The following is a 20,803-nucleotide window of genomic DNA, read 5'->3' as shown; positions in this document are numbered from 1 at the left end:
AAACTCTGCACAGAAAGGACCCGGACCGCCCAGCCAGGGGATCAAACCAAGCACCTTCCTGCTGTGAGGCGACAGTGCTACCCACCGAGCCACTGTGCCGCCCTATATACCCAAACTGGGACCAAAAAAACCCCAAAAACTTAAAGTTAATTGATTTTATTTTTATTTATTTTCATCAACCACTTTATCTTTGTCAGGGTTGTAGGGGGTCCGGTTCCACTGGGACACACTGGGCTTAAAACAGGAATACTCTGGACAGGGCACCAAACCAGTACAAGGTTCATTAAACCTTAATTTAAAATATACTGTATATACTCTTTGCCAAGTTGTTGTATGGAATTTATGCACATTAAATTCAGACCCCTAGACTTTTAAAAAACATATCTATTCAAAATCAAATCCACAACACAAAATGTGCAAAAACTCATGGGGTCTGAATACTTTCGAATTCACCATATTTCTGAGTGCAGGAGTTCAGGTCTACTGTGTCTCTCAGTGATAGAAAACATGAGACTTGTTAAGATGCCGCTCACCTCGTCTCCTTTTGAGCTTGCGCCGTCTCTGCTTGTTGACGAAGCAGACTGCCAGTGTGCTGAAAAGGATAGCTGCTGCCAGGAAGCAGATGGTGGCCACAATGCCCGCCACCACCGGACGTGCCAACCCTTCTTCTGGTATGTCTGGCAGTGGGAAGAAGTCTGACACACACAAAAGGGCAGTCTGAGAGCAACCACACTGAGCAAATATAGTCCCAGAGGAAATGCTTTCATAAAATAATTGTAGTTATAAGGTTTATAAGATTGTATTTATCATAAAATTTAAAGATCTTAAAGGACAAATAAAATTCTCTTCAAATTAGGATTTATGGGCACTTGGGTAATGCAGCGATAAAACATGCTAGCCCACCAGTGCAGAGATCTCAAGCTCTCGAGTTTAAATCTCAGTTCTGCTATCAGCCAGCCGGGTGCCTAAACTGACACACAATTTTCTGTGTGTCTGCATGAATGGCACAACTACTGAAACAGGTTCCACATCGCTGGTGTAAGTGCAGCCTCTGCTGACCAGTCAAGGCACCTGCATAGGGGGCAGCTGGTCAAGAATAACAGTGCTTGGTATTCCGCACGCAATAATGTGCTTAGTGAAAGCCTGGCAGGTTTGCAACCTCTGCTCGATTGGGGACGGGGGTGGCGGCAGCAACAAGAGAGAAATACACTGATCAGCCATAACATTAAAACCACCTCCTTGTTTCTACACTCACTGTCCATTTTATCAGCTCCACTTACCATAGAAGCAATTTGTAGTTCTACAATTACTGACTGTAGTCCATCTGTTTCTCTGCATGCTTTGTTAGCCCCCTTTCACCCTGTTCTTCAATGGTCAGGACCCCCACAGAGCAGGTATTATTTAGGTGGTGGATCATTCTCAGCACTGCAGTGACACTGACATGGTGGTGGTGTGTTAGTGTGTGTTGTGCTGGTATGAGTGGATCAGACACAGCAGCGCTGATGAAGTTTTTAATCACCTCACTGTCACTGCTGTACTGAGAATAGTCCAAAAACATCCAGCCAACAGCGCCCTGTGGGCAGCGTCCTGTAATTACTGATGAAGGTCTAGAAAATGACCAACTCAAACAGCAGCAACAGATGAGCCATCGTCTCTGACTTTACATCTACAAGGTGGAGCAACTAGTTAGGAATGTCTAATAGAGTGGACAGTGAGTGGACACGGTATTTAAAAACTCCAGCAGCGCTGCTGTGTCTGATCCACTCATACCAGAACAACACACCACCATGTCAGTGTCACTGCAGTGCTGAGAATGATATAAAGTGCTCCTATATGGTAAGTGAAGCTGATAAAATGGACAGTGAGTGTAGAAACAAGGAGGTGGTTTTAATGTTATGGCTGATCAGTGTATTTCTCTCTTGTTGCTGCCGCCACCCCCGTCCCCAATCGAGCAGAGGTTGCAAACCTGCCAGGCTTTCACTAAGCACATTATTGCGTGCGGAATACCAACTGGCCATGACTAAACTGGGTGCAAATTAGGACTTGTGTTGAATATTTCTCTGTAGTGCATTTAACATGAATAATTGTATATGTATAATTGATGAATAATTGTATAATTGTATATGGTTATTAAAGTCAAATTAAAGGCCATTTACATAATATTATTTATTTTGTTTATTTTGTTTATTAATTATTTTGTTTTGAAATGACAGTAACAATAATTACAGTAAAAGAAACCTGTCTTTAGAAGCTAATTTAAGAAAAATAAATCATTTTGTTACTTAGTGAGTATAGTGCACAAACTAACCTATGATATAAACACTTGTTTTGGAATTTTCATTAAATCATTTTACAAACTCACAAGCTCACTCAAATTACAGTAACTACAGCTTGTAACTACACACTACATCCAGCAGATGGCAGCGCAGTGTAGTTGTTTTCACTCATGGTCTTACCACCGCTTTACCCATCTTGGGCAAAAAATTATAAACTATAAGTTATAGTCAGAAATTGGAACTGACCACATTAGGAGAAAATGCAACAAAGAAATCCAAGAAAAAAAACTCGAGTGAACATGTAAATGAACAAGTTCACTCCACTAACCTGTACTGGAGACCCCGACTACGTTGCTGGGTTCACTGATGAGGTCGTCCATGACTGCCATAACTCTAAACTCATACCATGCCTCCTGCGAAAACAAAACAATATATAACACAAAAACACACACATACACACACAAACACACACACTTTAAGTTTATACATTGAAAATGCAGTCTGGCAAGAAATACTACTTTAAATAAATGTAATTTTTATTTATTTCATTTCACCAAAGCTTAATCATAGTCAGGGTCACGGTGGGTCCACTTTCTCCAGAATCACTGAGTGCAATTTAGTAACACACCTTGTACAAGATGCCAATCCATCACAGGTCTTCAAAAAAAAAAAATGTCTCATTTCTACAAGCTACGAGGTAAACTTTATATAAGCTGTTTTGTTCTTATGTAGTTTTAGATACATAATGTATTGTAATCCAAAAATGTAAACGGAGAACCATATGTTACATGGTTAAAGCAGTTTATGAACCGTTTGTGTATAAATGCTGTTATTTTCTGATAAATAACAGCATTTACACACACATAGCCAATTATGTTTGTGTATTCGCCCACCTGGCCTATAGCACCTGCTGAGATTTAAACACGGATCTCAGTGGTGGTGGGCTAGCGTAATAAACCACTGTGCCACCCACCATTTGTAATCATTTAATTTATTTCTGTGTATATGTGTTCATGTATTTGAAAGAATTTCTATTTACAGTGGCAGTAAAACTCTATTCTAACTCTATTCTATTGTACAAGGTTGCTGTCTGGCTTTTGGTTCTATTGTTTTTTGCCTCTGTCCAAAACTTTAGTCCAAAGGACCAGTTGCAAAGTTACAAATTTCTGTTAACATTTTGAATTTGGGATCTGAGGCCAATGACACAAAACTCTCTCGACAGTCCCAGTGTTTCAGGTACGACCATTACTGGGTGTGTTTTAAATCAGTGACATCAAACAAATGATATGCTTTTAACTTTATGGTGACAGTTTAAGTAAGGCCTTTTTTCTCTTCCATCATGACTGTACCCCACTGGACAAAGAGTACATGAAGGAGTGAAGAAACTTCAGTGGCCTGCAGAGAGCTCAGACCTCAGCCTCTGAACACCTTCGAGATGAATCTTGAACCAGGCCTTCTTCTCCCTCCTCAGTGTCTGATCCCACAAATGATATATAATAAATGGGCATCATTGTCCACAGACACAGTCCAAAACCTTGTGGAAACCCTAGGAGAGGGGGAGTTATCCATATTAATTCCAACATTGTGCCTCTGCTGCTGATGATCTTCATATGTTTTGCACACTGACAATTTGGTTTTATGCTACCTTCATCCAGGGTCACCCATTGCAATAAACCATAAGGACAGTGATAGCTCAGTGGTTAATGTACTGAACTATTGATTGTAAAGCTGCTGGTTCGAGCCCCCCGACCATCAAATTTCAGCAATTGTAGAACCCCTGAGCAAGGCTCTTGACATTCCATTGCTTGTGTTATACTGTATTGTGTCAGTATGGTAAGGATAAAAGTGTCTGCTAAATGCTGTAAATGAAAAGAATCAAATGCACTGCTAACGGAGACTGGGATCATCAGGAGAGTTTGTGTTCTGTAGCTTCTTCACTTTGAAAATGTTTGCTGAATTAGAAAAGAACTATGGACATTCAAGGGTTTCTTGCATCACTGGGATCACACACCTCCAGAAACTGAAAACATTTAACTCCAGTTAGCTCTTCAAAGCAACCTTATTATTATGTAAATTATGTAAATTATTATGTAAATACACAGAGTGACACCTAACTGTGCTGAATATTGAAAGCTTCTGAAAACAGATGATTCTGCACATTCTCTGCACCCATTTAAGTAGCAGTATGCAAATTCTCTTCCATGAACCCCTGCCTCGTTAGAGGTTCTGTCAGCAGACGTTAATCACACGTTTACCTGAATCAGATCTCTGGCTAACAGCTCCGTCTCTCCTGCGGGAATTGCATCATCAAGGACGTCCCACCTCTCGCCCAGGCGAAACTCCATGATGTAGTGATTGATCGGCGACGTGTGATTGGCTGGAGGGAGCCACGTTAGTAGGACTCCCTGTTGTGTCCGGTTGGCTGTGAGGCACCGTGGTGGGGTAAGCAGCACCAGTGGTTCAGGGGTACTTATAGGAAATACTGCAGGGACAAAAATGCGGCATGTGTCCAAACCAAAAACACTTAACACATCAATCATTTCATCGCTAAAAGACAGTTTTCTAGCAGGGACATAGTAAACTTTTTTCCACAAAGAAGTGGAATTCCAGCTCATTAGGGTTCACTTACATCACCAAAATGTTAGTGGACTAGAAGCTAAGAACCAGTAATGTCAGTGTCTAGGGATGGCAGCAAGCTGCTGCAATAACAGGACCTCAAACAACTTGTTTAGATCACCACCAACAAATATAAAATGAAATTCATTTAGTCATTCATCGTCTGTTTTTTTTTTTTTTTTTTTTTTTTTTTTACCATCGTTTTATTCTGGTCAGGGTCTTGGTGGGTCTGATTCTTAGGGTGAAAGGTAAGAAACACCCTGGACAGGTGGCCAGTCCATCACTGACAGACAGACAGACACACACACATACTTGCGATGCAATTTTAGGAGATCTAATTGGTCTGACTGCATGTCTTTGAGTGAGTGTTAATTAATTGCAGAATAGCAACCTCTCATTAATTCACTAACTAGCTGACACCTAAGCACAGTTTAGAGTGGCCAATAAACCTTCTGCATGTTTCTGGATGCAAAAAAAGAAACTGGAACAATGCTGCTGTGCATTATCTCTTGCTTTCTGGAAAATAATTGTGGGAATTCATTTCTATTGAGCCAGAAGATAAATAATGAGTCTAGGTACTAATGTTGGGTAATACCTAATTTGCATTTAACATTCCAAATTGTCCTAAATGTGCTGTATAAGGTTAAAGTCATTTATTATGCCAAAAGTATGTGAACACCTGACCATGAGCTTGTTGGACATTTCATTCCAAAACCACGTGGAACAGCCTCCAATCTTTTGAGAAAGCTTTCCATAAAATGTTGTGAATGGTGCCACTGCCAATTCAGGCAACAGAACATTTGTGAGGTCTGAAAAGCATACATGGCATTAAGATGGACTTTGATCGTGTGCATTCCTACCTAGAGTGTTCACAGTGACGACCTCGCTGAAGGGACCCGTGCCGAGCTTGTTTTGCGCCAGGACGCTAAACTGGTAGGCCGTCTCGGACTCCAGGCCCTGCACCAGCAGCCAGTGTTGTCCGCTAGGGACGGAGGTGGAGTGCCAGTCATGAGAGCCCAGCTGCTCCCTCTTCACCCTACAGGGGGAAGCCACATTCATGAGAAAAAACTCATCTCTACACTGCAGTACACAGTACACACACTCACACATCCACTGATAACGACTGCCATCAGACCTGTGGGGGGATTTTTTAAGTAAAGGGGGCTGCAAACTGGATGTGAGAATGTAAAGCAATGCCATTCAAATTATGCACGCACGCACGCACACACATACACACACACACACACACACACACACACACACACACACACACACAGAACTAAAGAACTAAAGAACTAAAGAACTAAAGAACTAAAACAACAGTTAGCCAAAAAACTGTTTGTTTCCTATTAATTGCTGTTACAAGTACTGAATAATTAAACCCTTGCCACTAAACAGCAGTGCACTTGCATTACAGTGAGATGTAAAAACTTCTTTTGGACCATGGTGCTTCTCAACCAATGTTTTAAGTCACTGTCTTAATCTCTGTAAACGACCTCTTAAGACAACCTCTTAAGTATAAACGGACTTGATTGTCCAATCTACTGCTTAAACAGTATGCTTCGTCCACAAATATTTAATGAATAAATACTCCAAATAACTGAATAATAGAAAAGAAAATATTATCATGCAAATGACAAAGAAATTGGGAGTTGGGATGTTGGGAATGTAAAAATATAAAATACAAATGGTTACAAGCAGCGCTGCTATGTAAAGCTGCGAATGAATAAACCATCAAAAATAATACTAAAAATCCACTTTAAAATATTATACGGGCGGCACGGTGGCTCGGTGGGTAGCACTGTCGCCTTACAGCAAGAAGGTCCTGTGTTCGATCCCCAGGTGGGGCCGGGTCCTTTCTGTGTGGAGTTTGCATGTTCTCCCTGTGTCTGCGTGGTTTTCCTCCGGGAGCTCCAGTTTCCTCCCACAGTCCAAAAATATGCAAGTGAGGTAAATTAGAGATACAAAATTGTCCATGACTGTGTTTGACATTAAAACTTGTGAACTGATGAATCTTGTGTCAGTGGCGGCTGCTGGTCTTTCAAAGAGGGGAAGCTCATTGTCGGCTTACATCATAAAATTTGTCAATTTATTTATACATAAATTCTGCCCTCTGTTCCTTTTCAAGAAAATGGCCTGTGATCCTATCGTACCAAGAAGGCGTCTTTTCCAGGGACTTGACCAGTGTCCTCTCAATGGCCATCAGAGCTAGGCTGCTTAGACGGCCTTGGCCCATTGTGTTGCGGGTGTAAGACTTAAGCCTTTTTAAACAGGAGAAGCTCCTTTCTACACCCGCAGATGTAGCTCCAATTGTTGCCACTAACGATAACAGCTTGTACAGCTGAGGCATTGCACTGTCCAACTCCATGTCTTTTAGAAAAACCAAGAAATCACACAGCTTTCCCCTGTAAGTTCTGATTTGAATACAGGACTTGAAGTTCAGACCTCAGTCTCCCTGAATCAAAGTATCGGCCATAACTTTTCAGGACACTCTGGAATGCCTCCTCTGGGAACACTTCTCTCATGTCATCAAACTTCCCTGGATTGACTAATTGACTAAGCGCAAACTTTCCAAATTTGAAAAACGCAGAGGAATCTGCTCCATGAGATTATCAAGGATGGCCATGTACAGATTTCTGTAGCGCTCCTGGGAATCCTGGAATTGGGAGAGATGGTGCTTTCTCATGGGCTCATCTCGTGGGTCTGATGTGAGACCTGCTGCTTTGGCATAAACAGCTTAAAAAGCCCCCTCTGAGCTCTTTGACAAAAGCAAGAAGAGACTCAATTCTTTTCTTGCAGTAGAGAACATCCATGGCCCTCTGCTGGACGATATCAAAGACCACATCAGTCTCTGAGAAGATTTGTTCATATGTGTACAACATGAACACAAATTAAAAATCCTCCAGTTTCATTACAAAACTTTACTTGGCAAAATCCAATGTGTCATCATCCAGTGTCTTATCTGCAATGATGTTATAAAAAGTCTGCAGGAGGCCATCATACAGTGGGGCCAAAAAGTATTTAGTCAGCCACTGATTGTGCAGGTTCTCCTATTTAGAAAGATGAGAGAGGTCTGTAGAAAAAAAAATCCAGGAAATCACATTGTAGGATTTTTAAAGAATTTATTTGTAAATTATGGTGGAAAATAAGTATTTGGTCAATAACAAAAGTTCAACTAAATAGTCTTCACCAAGTTTGCACACACTGTAGCTGGTATTTTGGCCCATTCCTCCATGCAGATCTCCTCTAGAGCAGTGATGTTTTGGGGCTGTCGCTGGGCAACATGGACTCCACAAATTTTCTATGGGGTTGAGGTCTGGAGACTGGCTAGGCCACTCCAGGACCTTGAAATGCTTTTTACGGAGCCACTCCTTCGTTGCCCGAGCAGTGTGTTTGGGATCATTGTCATGCTGGAAGACCCAGCCACGTTCCATCTTCAATGCTCTCACTGATGGAAGGAGGTTTTGGCTTAAAATCTCATGATACATGGCCCCGTTCATTCTTCCCTTAACACGGATCAGTCGTCCTGTCCCCTTTGCAGAAAAACAGCCCCAAAGCATGATGTTTCCACCCCCATGCATCACAGTAGGTATAGTGTTCTTGGGTTTTTCTTCTTCCTCCAAACACGACGAGTTGAGTTTTTACCAAAAAGTTCCATTTTGGTTTCATCTGTCCACATGATATTCTCCCAATCCTCTTCTGGATCATCCATATGCTCTCTGGCAAACTTCAGATAGGCCTGGACATGTACTGGCTTAAGCAGGGGGACACGCCTGGCACTGCAGGATTTGAGTCCCTCTCGGCGTAGTGTGTATACTGATGGTAGCCTTTGTTACTTTGGTCCCAGCTCTCTGCAGGTCATTCATCAGGTCCCTCCGTGTAGTTCTGGGATTTTTGCTCACCGTTCTCATGATAATTTTGACCCCACGGGATGAGATCTTGACCCCAAGGGAAATTATCAATGGTCTTGTATGTCTTCCATTTTCTTACAATTGCTCCCACAGTTGATTTATTCACACCAACCTGCTTGCCTACTGTAGATACACTCTTCCCAGCCTGGTGCAGGTCTACAGTTTTCTTCCTGGTGTCCTTCGACAGCTCTTTGGTCTTGGCCATGGTTGAGTTTGGAGTCTGACTGTTTGAGGCTGTGGACAGGTGTCTTTTATACAGATAACGAGGTCAAACAGGTGCCATTAATACAGGTAACGAGTGGAGGACAGAAGAGCTTCTTAAAGAAGAAGTTACAGGACTGTGAGAGCCAGAAATCTTGCTTGTTTGTTATTGACCAAATACTTATTTTCACCAAAATTTACTAATAAATTCTTAAAAAATCCTACAATGTGATTTCCTGAATTTTTTTTTCTTATTTTTTCTCTCATAGTTGAAGTGTACCTATGATGAAAATTACAGACCTCTCTCATCTTTCTAAGTAGGAGAACCTGCACAATCAGTGGCTGACTAAATACTTTTTGACCCCACTGTAGTTGTTTGCCACAGTGCTCACTATCCATGATGTGAAATTCCATCGAGTAGGAGTGTTTCTGGGCAACCTTGAACAGCCTGCAGATTTAAGAAAAGATGTCCTCTTTGTGGATTTGGAGAAAAATGTGGCAAACCCAGAGAGTGATGGAAAAAATATTCTGCACTCAGACAAGCATTTAGCCCCCTGTGACAGCACCAGATTAAGTCTATGTGCATAGCAATGCACAAACATTGCATGGCTGCAAGAGCAAAGATCAAGTCATTTTGGATAGAATGAGACATACCAGAAAACACAGCTGATGACGGGAATTGTGTGGCCAGGACAGAGTCATATTTAGATAATGTTTCTGTGAACTCCCTGTAATTTCCCTTGTTGGATGATTCACTACTCTCATCATGCCCCCTAAATGATAGCTCCTGCCGGCCAAGCAAGGAAGTAACATCAATAAGGCGGTTTAGGAAGGCCCTATTTTGTTTGACTGTTTCATTATGTTTTGCCACTTGAATGCGAGCACCTTCATTAACTGCATGTTCAACCCTGACCCTGCCCAGGCAACTTAACCTTGCACATGCACTCACATGTTCATTGCTCTTTTCATGCCTTTTAAATGCCCGGTCAAAGTTAGACAGATCCCCAAAACCCAATTTTGACCAGACTAGACATGATCCCTGAGATGATTTCATCAAGAGGCATGGTCAACAGTACATTTCACCCCGCCCACAGCTCCATTCACCGCCAGAGACGCTCAGCGTCCGGGGGCGGGACAAAATCGTGGCATTTATCCAATGACCGGCGAGTTTCGAAGCAATGAAAAAAACCTTTCCATGCAGCCCCGTTGAAGTGAATAGACGCTCAGCTTCTACGGGCAATAGCATTGACGCTCCGGGAATGTATGAGAAGTTAACAAAATCGAGTCAGTCGATTTGTGATAAGTAGCTGATTCTGAACGAACTCGTCTTCGAGATGAACGTGTTCTAACGCATTTGTAGTCAATGAAATGTTAACACAACTGTACATATTTGACCATTTAATTTTTGACATTTTAGGGGAAGCTGAGCTTCCCTCGCAGTCTTAGAGAAATCGCCACTGCCTTGTGTAACGAGTAACTACCGTTTCTGTCGTGAATGTAACAGAAGTGTAAAACATGACGTTAAAATCCTAATAAACAAACAAACATAAAATATTAGACTGTTTTACAAAGTTGCTATAACACAACACATATTCTTGTTTAATATCTAAAAATCAGGCTGCACTTGGAACAAAGAGGGCGCTGCACTATTTGGCAAACTGGAGGGCTGTGTCTCAATCTACACTCAATATCCTATACAGTGTGGTACTCAAAACAGTAGCCCCACCATTAGTTAAACTTTAATTCATCAAACTATTTACTGTATAAGGTGGTATTTGGAACACAACAGCTCTTACCTTAGTTTTTTATTTATTAGGATTTTAATGTCGTGTTTTACACACGTTGGTTACATTCATGACAGAACAGGTAGTTACTGGTTACACACAATTCATCAGTACACAAGTTTAATGTCAAACACAGTCTTGGACAATTTTGTATCTCCAGTTTACCTCACTTGAACGTCTTTGGACTGTGGGAGGAAACTGGAGCTCCCGGAGGAAACCCACGCAGACACGGGGAGAACATGCAAACTCCACACAGAAAGGACCCGGACCGCCCCACCTGGGGATCGAACCCAGGACCTTCTTGCTGTGAGGCTGTGCTGCCCAGTATGGAGTTTAATACAAAGAGTTTCATGCTGATGTATTATTATGTGTAAGAGATGCTCAACCATGTATTCAATTTATGTCCTCATTCCTAATTTGTGTTCTCTCTTACTTACACACTTGAGTTTTAATCCCCCAACTCCGACACCTATGATAGTCAAGTCACTCACAGTATTGATATAAGCGTAGCCTCCAGCTACACAAAAACATGAACTGTATATGTTAGCATTTGTGCTTGATGAAATCAGGTGCTGCTTGTTTCTTAAAGGAGCAACATCAGTTTGCATCTATTAGCATGAATCTGCGAGTACCTAAAACAGGTCTTATACTGCAGAGGTTCTAAACCTTTTTGCCAAATAAGCCAGTTTTAAAGCTTTAATGTTTTTCTAACTACATCAGAAAACCCTTGTAACACAAACAACATCATTTAGAGCATAGAACTCCATAACTACAGTTTTGTAAAATCCCCTGTGACCCACCCTGCATTTCATGCAGCTGAAAAACAGCAGGTTTAATTTGTATGGCCGATGTTTATAGCCCCACTCCATTACAAAAAGCGTCCTTGAAATAACTAGATCGTAAAACATCCTTTTTTAACACAATAATAAAAATAATTTTAATATGTCCATTAGAGTAAATCAAAATCATAAGTGCAGCTACTGATAGCCAAAGAGTAAACACAACCATGAATCCAGGTGACAGACATGATAGAAGGATAGTGATTGTGTATATGATAGGACTGGACCCCAGGACGGACATGAATCAAAGTGTGCTTACTGTGCTCTTACTGTCGGTGTGCTCCGTTCTGATATACCACCTAGCGTATGCACGAACCCGAGTCGTATTTCACCAGCAGAAACACAGCCATTCATCCAGCTCAGTACGGAGTGAGGGAGTGAACAGTGTCCAATTTTGCTGATGCTACGTTTTGTCAGTCTGTGTATGGTATTAGTGTTCAGGTCAAAGAAGACTAAAGGGCGTACATTTCATGAATGTGAAGCACTTCTTAACCAGAGCCAACAGACTCTATAAGGAAAAAGGTCTACAACCAATGTGGAGAGTACCTGCTTAACACTTTAAATTCAAGATTTATTTGTCACAAACACTGTTATATACAGAATCCATCCTGCAGTGGAATGTAACAGAAAGAGGATGTTTAAGAAAAGGGTTTAAAACTATAGTCATGGACATCCAGTTCAGTTCGACTTCCGCATATGTTCAAAACACCTGATTTAATTTGTTTTTCATGTTTTATTATAAAAAGGACATGTTATACTTTTTCAAACTAATATTGGTCAAGCTAAATTACACATGCACCTCATTTACACTGTGACGTCCACCCTGTTATGTATAAGGTTGTAACAGGGTGGACCATAACAGGGTGGACATTCTGACATAAAATTAGCCATTAGCTAGCGAGTAAGCAAAACCACGCTAGCATAAAAGTGAAATCAGACAAAGAATTCTCTGCTTTTTAGTGTGATTATTTTTAAAATTATCAAATCGTATTGCTTTTTCTCATATATCCCATAACAGGGTGGACATGTTATGGTTGACCATATAAGACTTTTAGGATAAAATGTGGAAAAAAACAACATTAAAATGAGGAGTTTAGTAAGCCGCTCATCTTCCACAGTTGTTTTCCCTCCAAAAAGATCATGTGAGCTCCAGGAAATGATGTCAGTATGTAAAACAGCTTTTCATTTTAAGAGACAGTAGTAGGAAATAACAGGGTGGACAGGAACTTGAGGGACGTGTGAAAAACCCTTATAATCAGCAATAAACTCAAACTCATAAAGAAAAAAAATCCAAGGTTTAGAGGGACTTAAGCAAAACCTTTTAAACAGTATTGAAAGACTGATATATTTTCATGATTAAACCTCATATATCATCACTAAATCAGAATGTACAGCACTGGAAACATGGGGAAAACCTCCGGTATCTAAGTGATAAAAACAGTAGTAGGGGGGGGGGGGGGGGGTTGTTAATTGTTTCAGTAAGATGTTTAGAAATTGTATTGTTTAATATTTACTTAATAAATACAATTATCAATAATGGGGACACAAAAGGCACCGAATTGTAGGAATGACCCAAATGCTGAAAATGTAAATGTAAATGTAGACAGACCACTGGAGTTGCTTTTCAGCAAACCATGTATTTATGAACCTCACTTTGCAGACAGTGAAACTGTTGCCACAAGGTTGTAGACATTAAATTGATTTTGATCTGTCAGCAATGACTTTGACTAAAAAACCTAAACTCAATAAATAGGGAGGTCCACATACATTTGGTCATATTGTGTATGATATCAATTTCAAACTATATGGTACATTACTCATACTCTGTTTTTTACCAGTCATTTCCTGTACCCTCTACAATAAATACACACACTACCCCATGTTGTTTGTACCAATTCTTGAATGAGTCATATCCGAGTCTAGAGGATCTTGTTTTTGGCCTAGCTGGACAAACATGGACCTGTTGCCTCTCTGGCCTGTGTTACTCATCCCAGCACAAAGGTCAGCTTTTATCACTTCTGCAAGGCACAGGAAGTGACAGGACAATACCAACTGCCTGCATCTATGGATCTGTTGTGGAGAGTCATGGAGAGCATCTTAAAAGGTTAGAGCATCATTAAGCATCACTTTCCAAAAGACATCTTTAGTCTGCTCTTGACATTGGCCTACTCTCAGGAGAGTGCCTGCTGCTTACAAATCAGGCCAGGATGTGATTGAGCCAGATAGGAGAGCAGAACACAGAGTTGGAAGGACAAACACTCGTCACCCTAACGCTGTTCTGAGGTGTAAGAAAGTGTGTAGTAGTGCACTTAACAAAATCCAACATTCATAAACACAAAAAAACTATTTTGATGTTAATAACAAATGAACAAGAATTTTAATACCACATGTTTTTGAAACGAGATATACACCAAGATTATGGTCAGGTGTCCAAATACTTTGACCATACAAAGTACAACCTTTAAAAACAATATTAAATAAATATGCCTGTTTTTTTTCTAAGCTGTTGAGCTGATTTCATAATTATATGATTTGTAATGAAATATTAAATTAAAAAAAATAAAAAATGGTCTCAGATTAGCCCCCTGTGTACAGCTTTGTTTTTGTAAGCGGGACTCAGTGCTGTAGAAATGAAGGACACTTTGAAGGAAATTTTGATCCTAATCTAGTGACTGGTGAGGGTCTCCTGCACGAATATTAATGCTGTCCTAAATCACTTTCTTTTACTATCTCTCAAACACACTGGGAGCTGAATGTTTACCCTTACACAGAAACACTATATGGCCAAAAGTATTTGGACACCTGACCATAAGTTTGTTGGACATCCCATTAAAAAAATGATATCAAAATAACATGAGACCTCTATGTGATCTTTTTAGCTATAACAACAGCTACTCTTCTGAGGAGTGAAATACGTCTGTGCGAATTTGTGCTCGTATACATACAATCAAACTTTACATGGATATGGGTGCCCCGGACTGAAATTGAAAAGCCTTGTTGCTATTAGTGTATCTTTGCCTGGATCGTTCTGTCATTAGTAATCTTTTTATTGGGTCTAGTCGGCCTTTAAAATGCAGAGTGGAATCGGAATACATCTGAATTACTGTACTGTATAATTATCAGTGGGGAGCACAGAGCGAAGATAAATTCTTTCATAGATCTAAAATTCTCTCAGGTTCTCAAAAAAAACCCTCAAAGCTGTGTGTGGGTTTATTTAAATGTCGTTCCTGCTGGCTGGGCATATGGCACAGTTGGACTCAGCGGCCTGTAAATCACCTGAATATGTTATTACTTTTTACTGAGCTTAAAGTCCTTTAAAGGGCAGACTAATTGCACACTATGCTGTAATTGTGTTCTTGTTCTAATAAGGTGCTTTGTATGCAGTGTATTACAGAACGACTCCGTCAAGAGCCGTTTCAGGCTTATCTCCCCAACGGGGCTTTATTGTTATGTACGTTTGTTGAACGGCAATTTATGTGGCAAAAAATCATGGCTGGCTGAAATGTACCTGAAGTTTATTTATATTTCAATTGGATGCAAATAGCACAGGCATGATTGTTTATATTTACACAAGAAGTTTATGGATTGGATAAATCTTGTTATGTTTCCGTAACTGTCCGACTGAGCCCAAGGGCATTGGGTTACTAACAGTAAACAATAATGGCTAATAACAGTAAAGTATTCTTATTAAAGTAGCACCACACATTGTTCTAGACTTTCTACTAAACTAATCTTAGTTAAACAAACACTTTTAGTTTAGGCTGTAAAGAGCACATAAAATATTTTATTCTGTAACTGTTAAAACCATTTTTAGCAGCAATAATGTAGCTGCTAAAGAGATTTAGCCAACACTAAGGTAGAATATTTTAGACCATACTGGATTTCATGCATGAACAGCTCGCTTTCAACAAAAAAATGTTTTTTAAATCACAACTGTTTATCATTTTTTTCTATTGTTTAAATGTGTTTTTGCTAATTTCCATTTGCATAACCCATCTTCTAGTAAGTTTCATGTAATAGACATTCACCTGTTAAAATGTCTTAACACAATTTTTCAGTCAATGTTTCCCTAATGCCCTGTCCAGGGTAAATGTCCACCCTGTTCAGGCCTTGAGGCCATTAAATCAGTTAAAGAATAATGCTTCTTCTATAATTCTTCCCAGGCTGGATGAGGTTTTGGGACCTGCATCTTTACACTGGTGGGAAGTAGTAACCCAGAGCTGGTCCTCCATAGACAACAAACTAAGGTCATATTAGCTCTGACTTTGAAGTTACGCATATCTGCCAAAAAGCTTCACTTTTATCTTATCTTCTCATGGGACATTCTTGATAAATTGTATATCAATATTTAGATAGTCTTTAGCAAAATCAAGATGAATTTGTGTTCGTAACCTTCTGCAGTTTTTGTGTATCTCTGTAACACTTTAACAGACTTATGCCATTTGATTAGATCAGGGGTTTTCAACCTGTGGGGTGCGAGTACCTGTTTAGGGGGGCACAACACTACGAGATTGAATTACTTCTAAAACTAAAGCAATTTATTATTCACACACAGGAGACATATTTGATTAGTCTCACTGACCATGCACACACGCATGTTTAATGTTATCCAGCTCAGTCTGGAAAAAAAACAACTTAAAAATAGGGCTAACGGTGAAGATAAATCGATGACGAAACAATGACTGCTGTTATAGGACATGTGGGTATATGTGTGTGTCTTTAAGAGCGTGTATAGTGGGAGATGCTCTGTTCACAATATCGTTATAAGTGAGTCAGGAGTCGATTCGTATGAAGCGCAGTGTAAGTTTCTCTTCTCAGTCATCTCTCTGTTTTTACTTTTATTAATGAATGCTGTGGTTTTAAATAAACACCAGCTACTGCAGAACATTTTGTGTGACTTGCTTTCCTTACAGATGGGACACCTTATTAAACTGCTATTACCACAGAGCCAAGTCAGACTCGTTCTGCCCGTGGAGCTAAAATTTTACTCACCTGAGTTTTCTGTCAGTCAAAGCAGAGTATTCTGAGCTAGCAAACTTAGCAGTTAATGTACTTTTGCCTCTACTTGGCTCTGTGAAGTAACATTTTGGGCACTCATCTACATCAAAAGCAGGTGCCGTCGCATTGAATAAGATAAGGCTGTAATATCTTTTTGAAGTAAATATTTCAATCAGCAAAGTTGCATCGTATGTATGATGTTTACAAGTTCGAGGTCGGCACACAGAAAGGGGGTGCGTGTCCAAAAAGGTTGAAAACCCCTGGATTAGATGATGGCGTGGTTTAGAAGAGAACAGACTAGAACAATTCTAGAGGACTCACAAACTTTTTCTTGCAACTGCATTTACTTCAGACAGTGTCTGCTGGATTTAACAGTTAGTTCCATCAATTTTCTAGGGATCCCCTTCCACCACCCACACAGATGCAGCAGCCATTCAGTAGCAGCAGCGGCAACAGCAGCGGCGCAGCTTAGGATGAGTATGTACTAACCATCTGTGAGCTTGCGAGTTTAAAAATGAGATCTTTAATAAATGGCAGTGGTAGCTCAGTGGTTAAGGTACTGGACTAGCAATAAAATGGTTGCTTGTTCAAGCCTACCACTACTTTGGATAAAAGCATATGCTAAATGCTGCAAATGTAAGACTCGTACTTAAAGATGGATAGTACACACAAGCAGAGACAAAGAGTTAGGAAAGGAAGCAGAAAGCAAAGCATGCTGGGATGACTCACACATGGCCGTACCAGACTGAGAATGTCTGCTCGAAGCCACCGTCATAGGCGGGCTCCCATGAGACGTTGGCTGAGGTCGTCGAGACTGAAACACGGACGTTGGTTGGGGCGTGAGGGCTTGTGCCTGTAGGGAGAGGACAGCATGAGTCAAAACAGGTTCCTAAACACAAACACCCAGCCATTAATACTACTGTCAGTTTCTATATTTCATTCTCCTGGTTTACAGCACTGTGGGAGGCACAAATGATTAAAACAGTGAATTCATTCAACATTTAGCCTAAAAGTGAACAAAACATGTTGTAGTCAGTTACAAATTATGCACCTTTAAAGCAAATAAAAAGTGCTCTTTTATTATATAATTTGCATCAGGTTTAATAAACTTGGTCACATCATTTTTTTGTATTTAAAAACCAAATTGGCATCAGTAATTTATTTTACAACAAAAACTCTTACAGATAAAATTTGCAGTTTAAGTTCTCTGACCTGTAAATATGCATCTGCAACCAGTAAAACAACTGTAATGCTGTGTAGACTTCTAAAGGAACACTGCATAATGTCGAAAAATGTAGAAACGGGTCACAGGAGGCTGAATTGGTAATTGGTGTATAAAATATGTAAATATCTTTGATGTTTGTGTTTTTATTATTGTTTACGGGGTCAAGTTGGCTTTGTTCCAACAAAAAGTCTACATAGGATTTTGAGACAAAAAAAATTGTTCTGATTTTGTGGGCTTCATTAATGCAAAGTCTGGAAAAGTCAGTTTCTGGTGTGAAATTTGGAGAGTACAATAGGTGCACATATACAGTTATTAGCCAGTCCATTAGGCCATAATCTACAGAGCTCCAGCTGCCTAAAAACAAACTTCTAGTTAAAATCAGAAAATAAATAAGATGTCCTTTAGTTTCTATAGACAAACAATGGCAGTTTCTAACAAATGAATGTCTTAAAATTTTGTGTGCTGAATTTTAGAAGTGAAAACAACTGACAGCAACAGCAGCTTAACAAACTCATCTTTCACAGCGACACTTACATTTACATTTTCAGCATTTAGCAGACGCTCTTATCCAGAGCGACTTACAGAAGTGCTTCCAAACTTATAAGTAAGTTCTAAAATGCTTCTGAAAGCAAGAGCAATTCAAGAACTGGTTATCTGAAGCTTTATAGCCAAGCAGCTGAACTCAAGCTAAACACCATAATGCACAATATGAATACAGTTGGATTAATGTACAGCATGTAGTCATTAGACTCTACAGCAGTAAAAATGACTCTAGCACCTGACAATCAACTTTACATTTGGTCAAAAAGAAATACAACTTAGATCTACATCAAACACTGTCAATGTAAACACTGATGTGCTTCCAACTAAATGATTATAACATTTTGGGCAATTCCTTTACTGTTTCAGCATGACAAAGTCACTCTGGATGGGCCATAAGTCAAAAGTAAAAAGCCTTTAAAGAAGAGTGGAGACTGTTATAGCTGCAAACAGGAAGCAACTTTTACAATTAATGTCCATAGGTTTGGATAAAAAAAAACCTAAAGGCACAAACTAATGCCAGCGGGCAGCACTGACACTGAAATGTCCTGTCATCAATATAGAACGTCTGAAAATCAAATTACACCATGTGATTCCTTGTTATCACTTCCAGCCAAAGTAAACACTTACTCACCTGTGATATTCGAGTGTGATAACAGCGTGCACCACTGACCTGGCAAATTACTGCTCACTTGTCTATCTGATGCTGCAAGTTACAAACTATGCTGTTGAGTCATCAGATCATGCTGAAGCAGCGATTCTGTCCATCATGGTCTCTACATGAAGTTCGATTATTACAGAGAAAATTGGTTCGATTGGCACTAGTTTGCGTCACTAGCAGTGTTGGTTTCCTACCGATTACGAGGAGGCGCGTGCTGGCAGTGATGCTCGTGGCAACATTGGTGGCGACACATTCCCACTCCCCGTGGTCCTCCTTGCTGAGAGATTTGATCTGTAAGCTGCCTCTTGGTAGGACGTTGTGCTTGCTCCTGCTGGGTTTCCCTACCTTCGCCAGAGAGGGAGAGAGCAGGGGTGAAAGAGAAAAAGAGAGGGGAGGACAGAATGCAAAAAAAACAGTGATGAACACAAATTTATAAGAAATTTCAACTATTTAACCCTTTGATGCACAACCTGGGTCAAAAGTGACCCGACTGAGTTTTTATTTTCTATATCTTTGCAATAAATTAATTTCGTCATTCAAGCTTCCATGAATTTTTCAATTAACTTGTTTTTGATCATCACAAATCCTTATTTCAGTTTTATATTTTTTGCTTTTTTAATAAAAATAATTTTTGTATCACTACCCTTCTAATGCACAACATGGGTCAAAAATGACCCTTATGTATTTACTATGGAATTTGACAGAAACTACTGACATTTGTAAGTGTCTGTAGTCAAAAACATATTTACTGATCTTTTGAAAGACAACCAAAGATTAGGCTCTTGTATCTTGCTTGCTAGCTGTTTACATATTCTAGTATAGATAGCTTTTATTAGCTAAGACAGCAAATACATGAATAACTGACAAATGTGCATATGAAAATATTCTTGAATGGATGAATATGGGTCATTTTTGACCCATGTTGTGCATTAGAAGGCGTTTGCTTAGCTTGTGCATCAAAGGGTTAAATGTATTGTTCAATTATTCCTAATAATTGCATACCATAAAATATATAAGATAAACCATGAGCTTTGAACTTTTAGACAACAGTTTGCTAAAGGATCAGCATGACTGCACTCATGTTTACAAAGTGAGGTCGGAGTGGCGCGGTGGCTAAGTGGGTAGCACTGTCGCCTCACAGCCGGTTTCCTCCCACAGTCCCAAAACATGCAAGTGAGGTGAATTGGAGATACAAAATTGTCCAGGACTGTGTTTGATATAACCTCGTGAACTGATGAACCTTGTGTAATGAGTAACTACCGTTCCTGTCATGAATGTAACCAAAATTTAAACATGACGTTAAAATCCTAATAAAACAAGCAAACAAACAAAACGTAGTGAGGTCAACAAAGACATGTTTGACATGTGTTTTGTGTAGGTACTCCAGTGGCCTGCACTAAACCCTGATCTCAACACCACAAAACACAAAATGAATTAAAATAACGATTGCAATATTGCACCCAATGATTCCAAGAAAACAGGACACATCACGATTCTGACCAGGATAGTGGTGGTAAAACATTAAAAAATGAATGTATGTATATTTCTTTCCACACACATTAAAAAAAAATAATTTTCTGTCACAAATGATTTATTGTTTATTTATTAGTTATTCGAAAATGTTAATTGACTGTGGCATGGCCTGAAAATTCTTTGTTAGTGATTATGATTGACCAGTTGGTGACTGCTCTGTACCAACATAAACAGTGGTTTCAGGCCAAAGTCAGTAAAGAAAACCCAGACTGACAGATT

General features: G+C 39.8%; 1 protein-coding gene across 1 annotated transcript in view; it reads right to left on the bottom strand.

Annotated features, from left to right (window-relative positions):
- Positions 1 to 20,803, bottom strand: part of igsf9bb (immunoglobulin superfamily, member 9Bb) — a 100,395-nt gene that overhangs the window by 14,674 nt on the left and 64,918 nt on the right. The window contains exons 11-16 of the mRNA XM_063011931.1: positions 19,246 to 19,396; positions 17,367 to 17,478; positions 5,753 to 5,928; positions 4,532 to 4,758; positions 2,605 to 2,689; positions 534 to 695 (exon numbers count right to left, since the gene is read on the bottom strand). Of these exons, the coding sequence (XP_062868001.1) occupies positions 534 to 695; positions 2,605 to 2,689; positions 4,532 to 4,758; positions 5,753 to 5,928; positions 17,367 to 17,478; positions 19,246 to 19,396 (913 nt within the window). The remainder of the gene's footprint in view (positions 1 to 533; positions 696 to 2,604; positions 2,690 to 4,531; positions 4,759 to 5,752; positions 5,929 to 17,366; positions 17,479 to 19,245; positions 19,397 to 20,803) is intronic.

The sequence above is a fragment of the Trichomycterus rosablanca genome, chromosome 16, assembly GCF_030014385.1.
Source record: "Trichomycterus rosablanca isolate fTriRos1 chromosome 16, fTriRos1.hap1, whole genome shotgun sequence".
Classification (NCBI taxonomy): Eukaryota; Metazoa; Chordata; class Actinopteri; order Siluriformes; family Trichomycteridae; genus Trichomycterus; species Trichomycterus rosablanca.
This window is presented reverse-complemented; position numbering and strand designations above follow the sequence as displayed.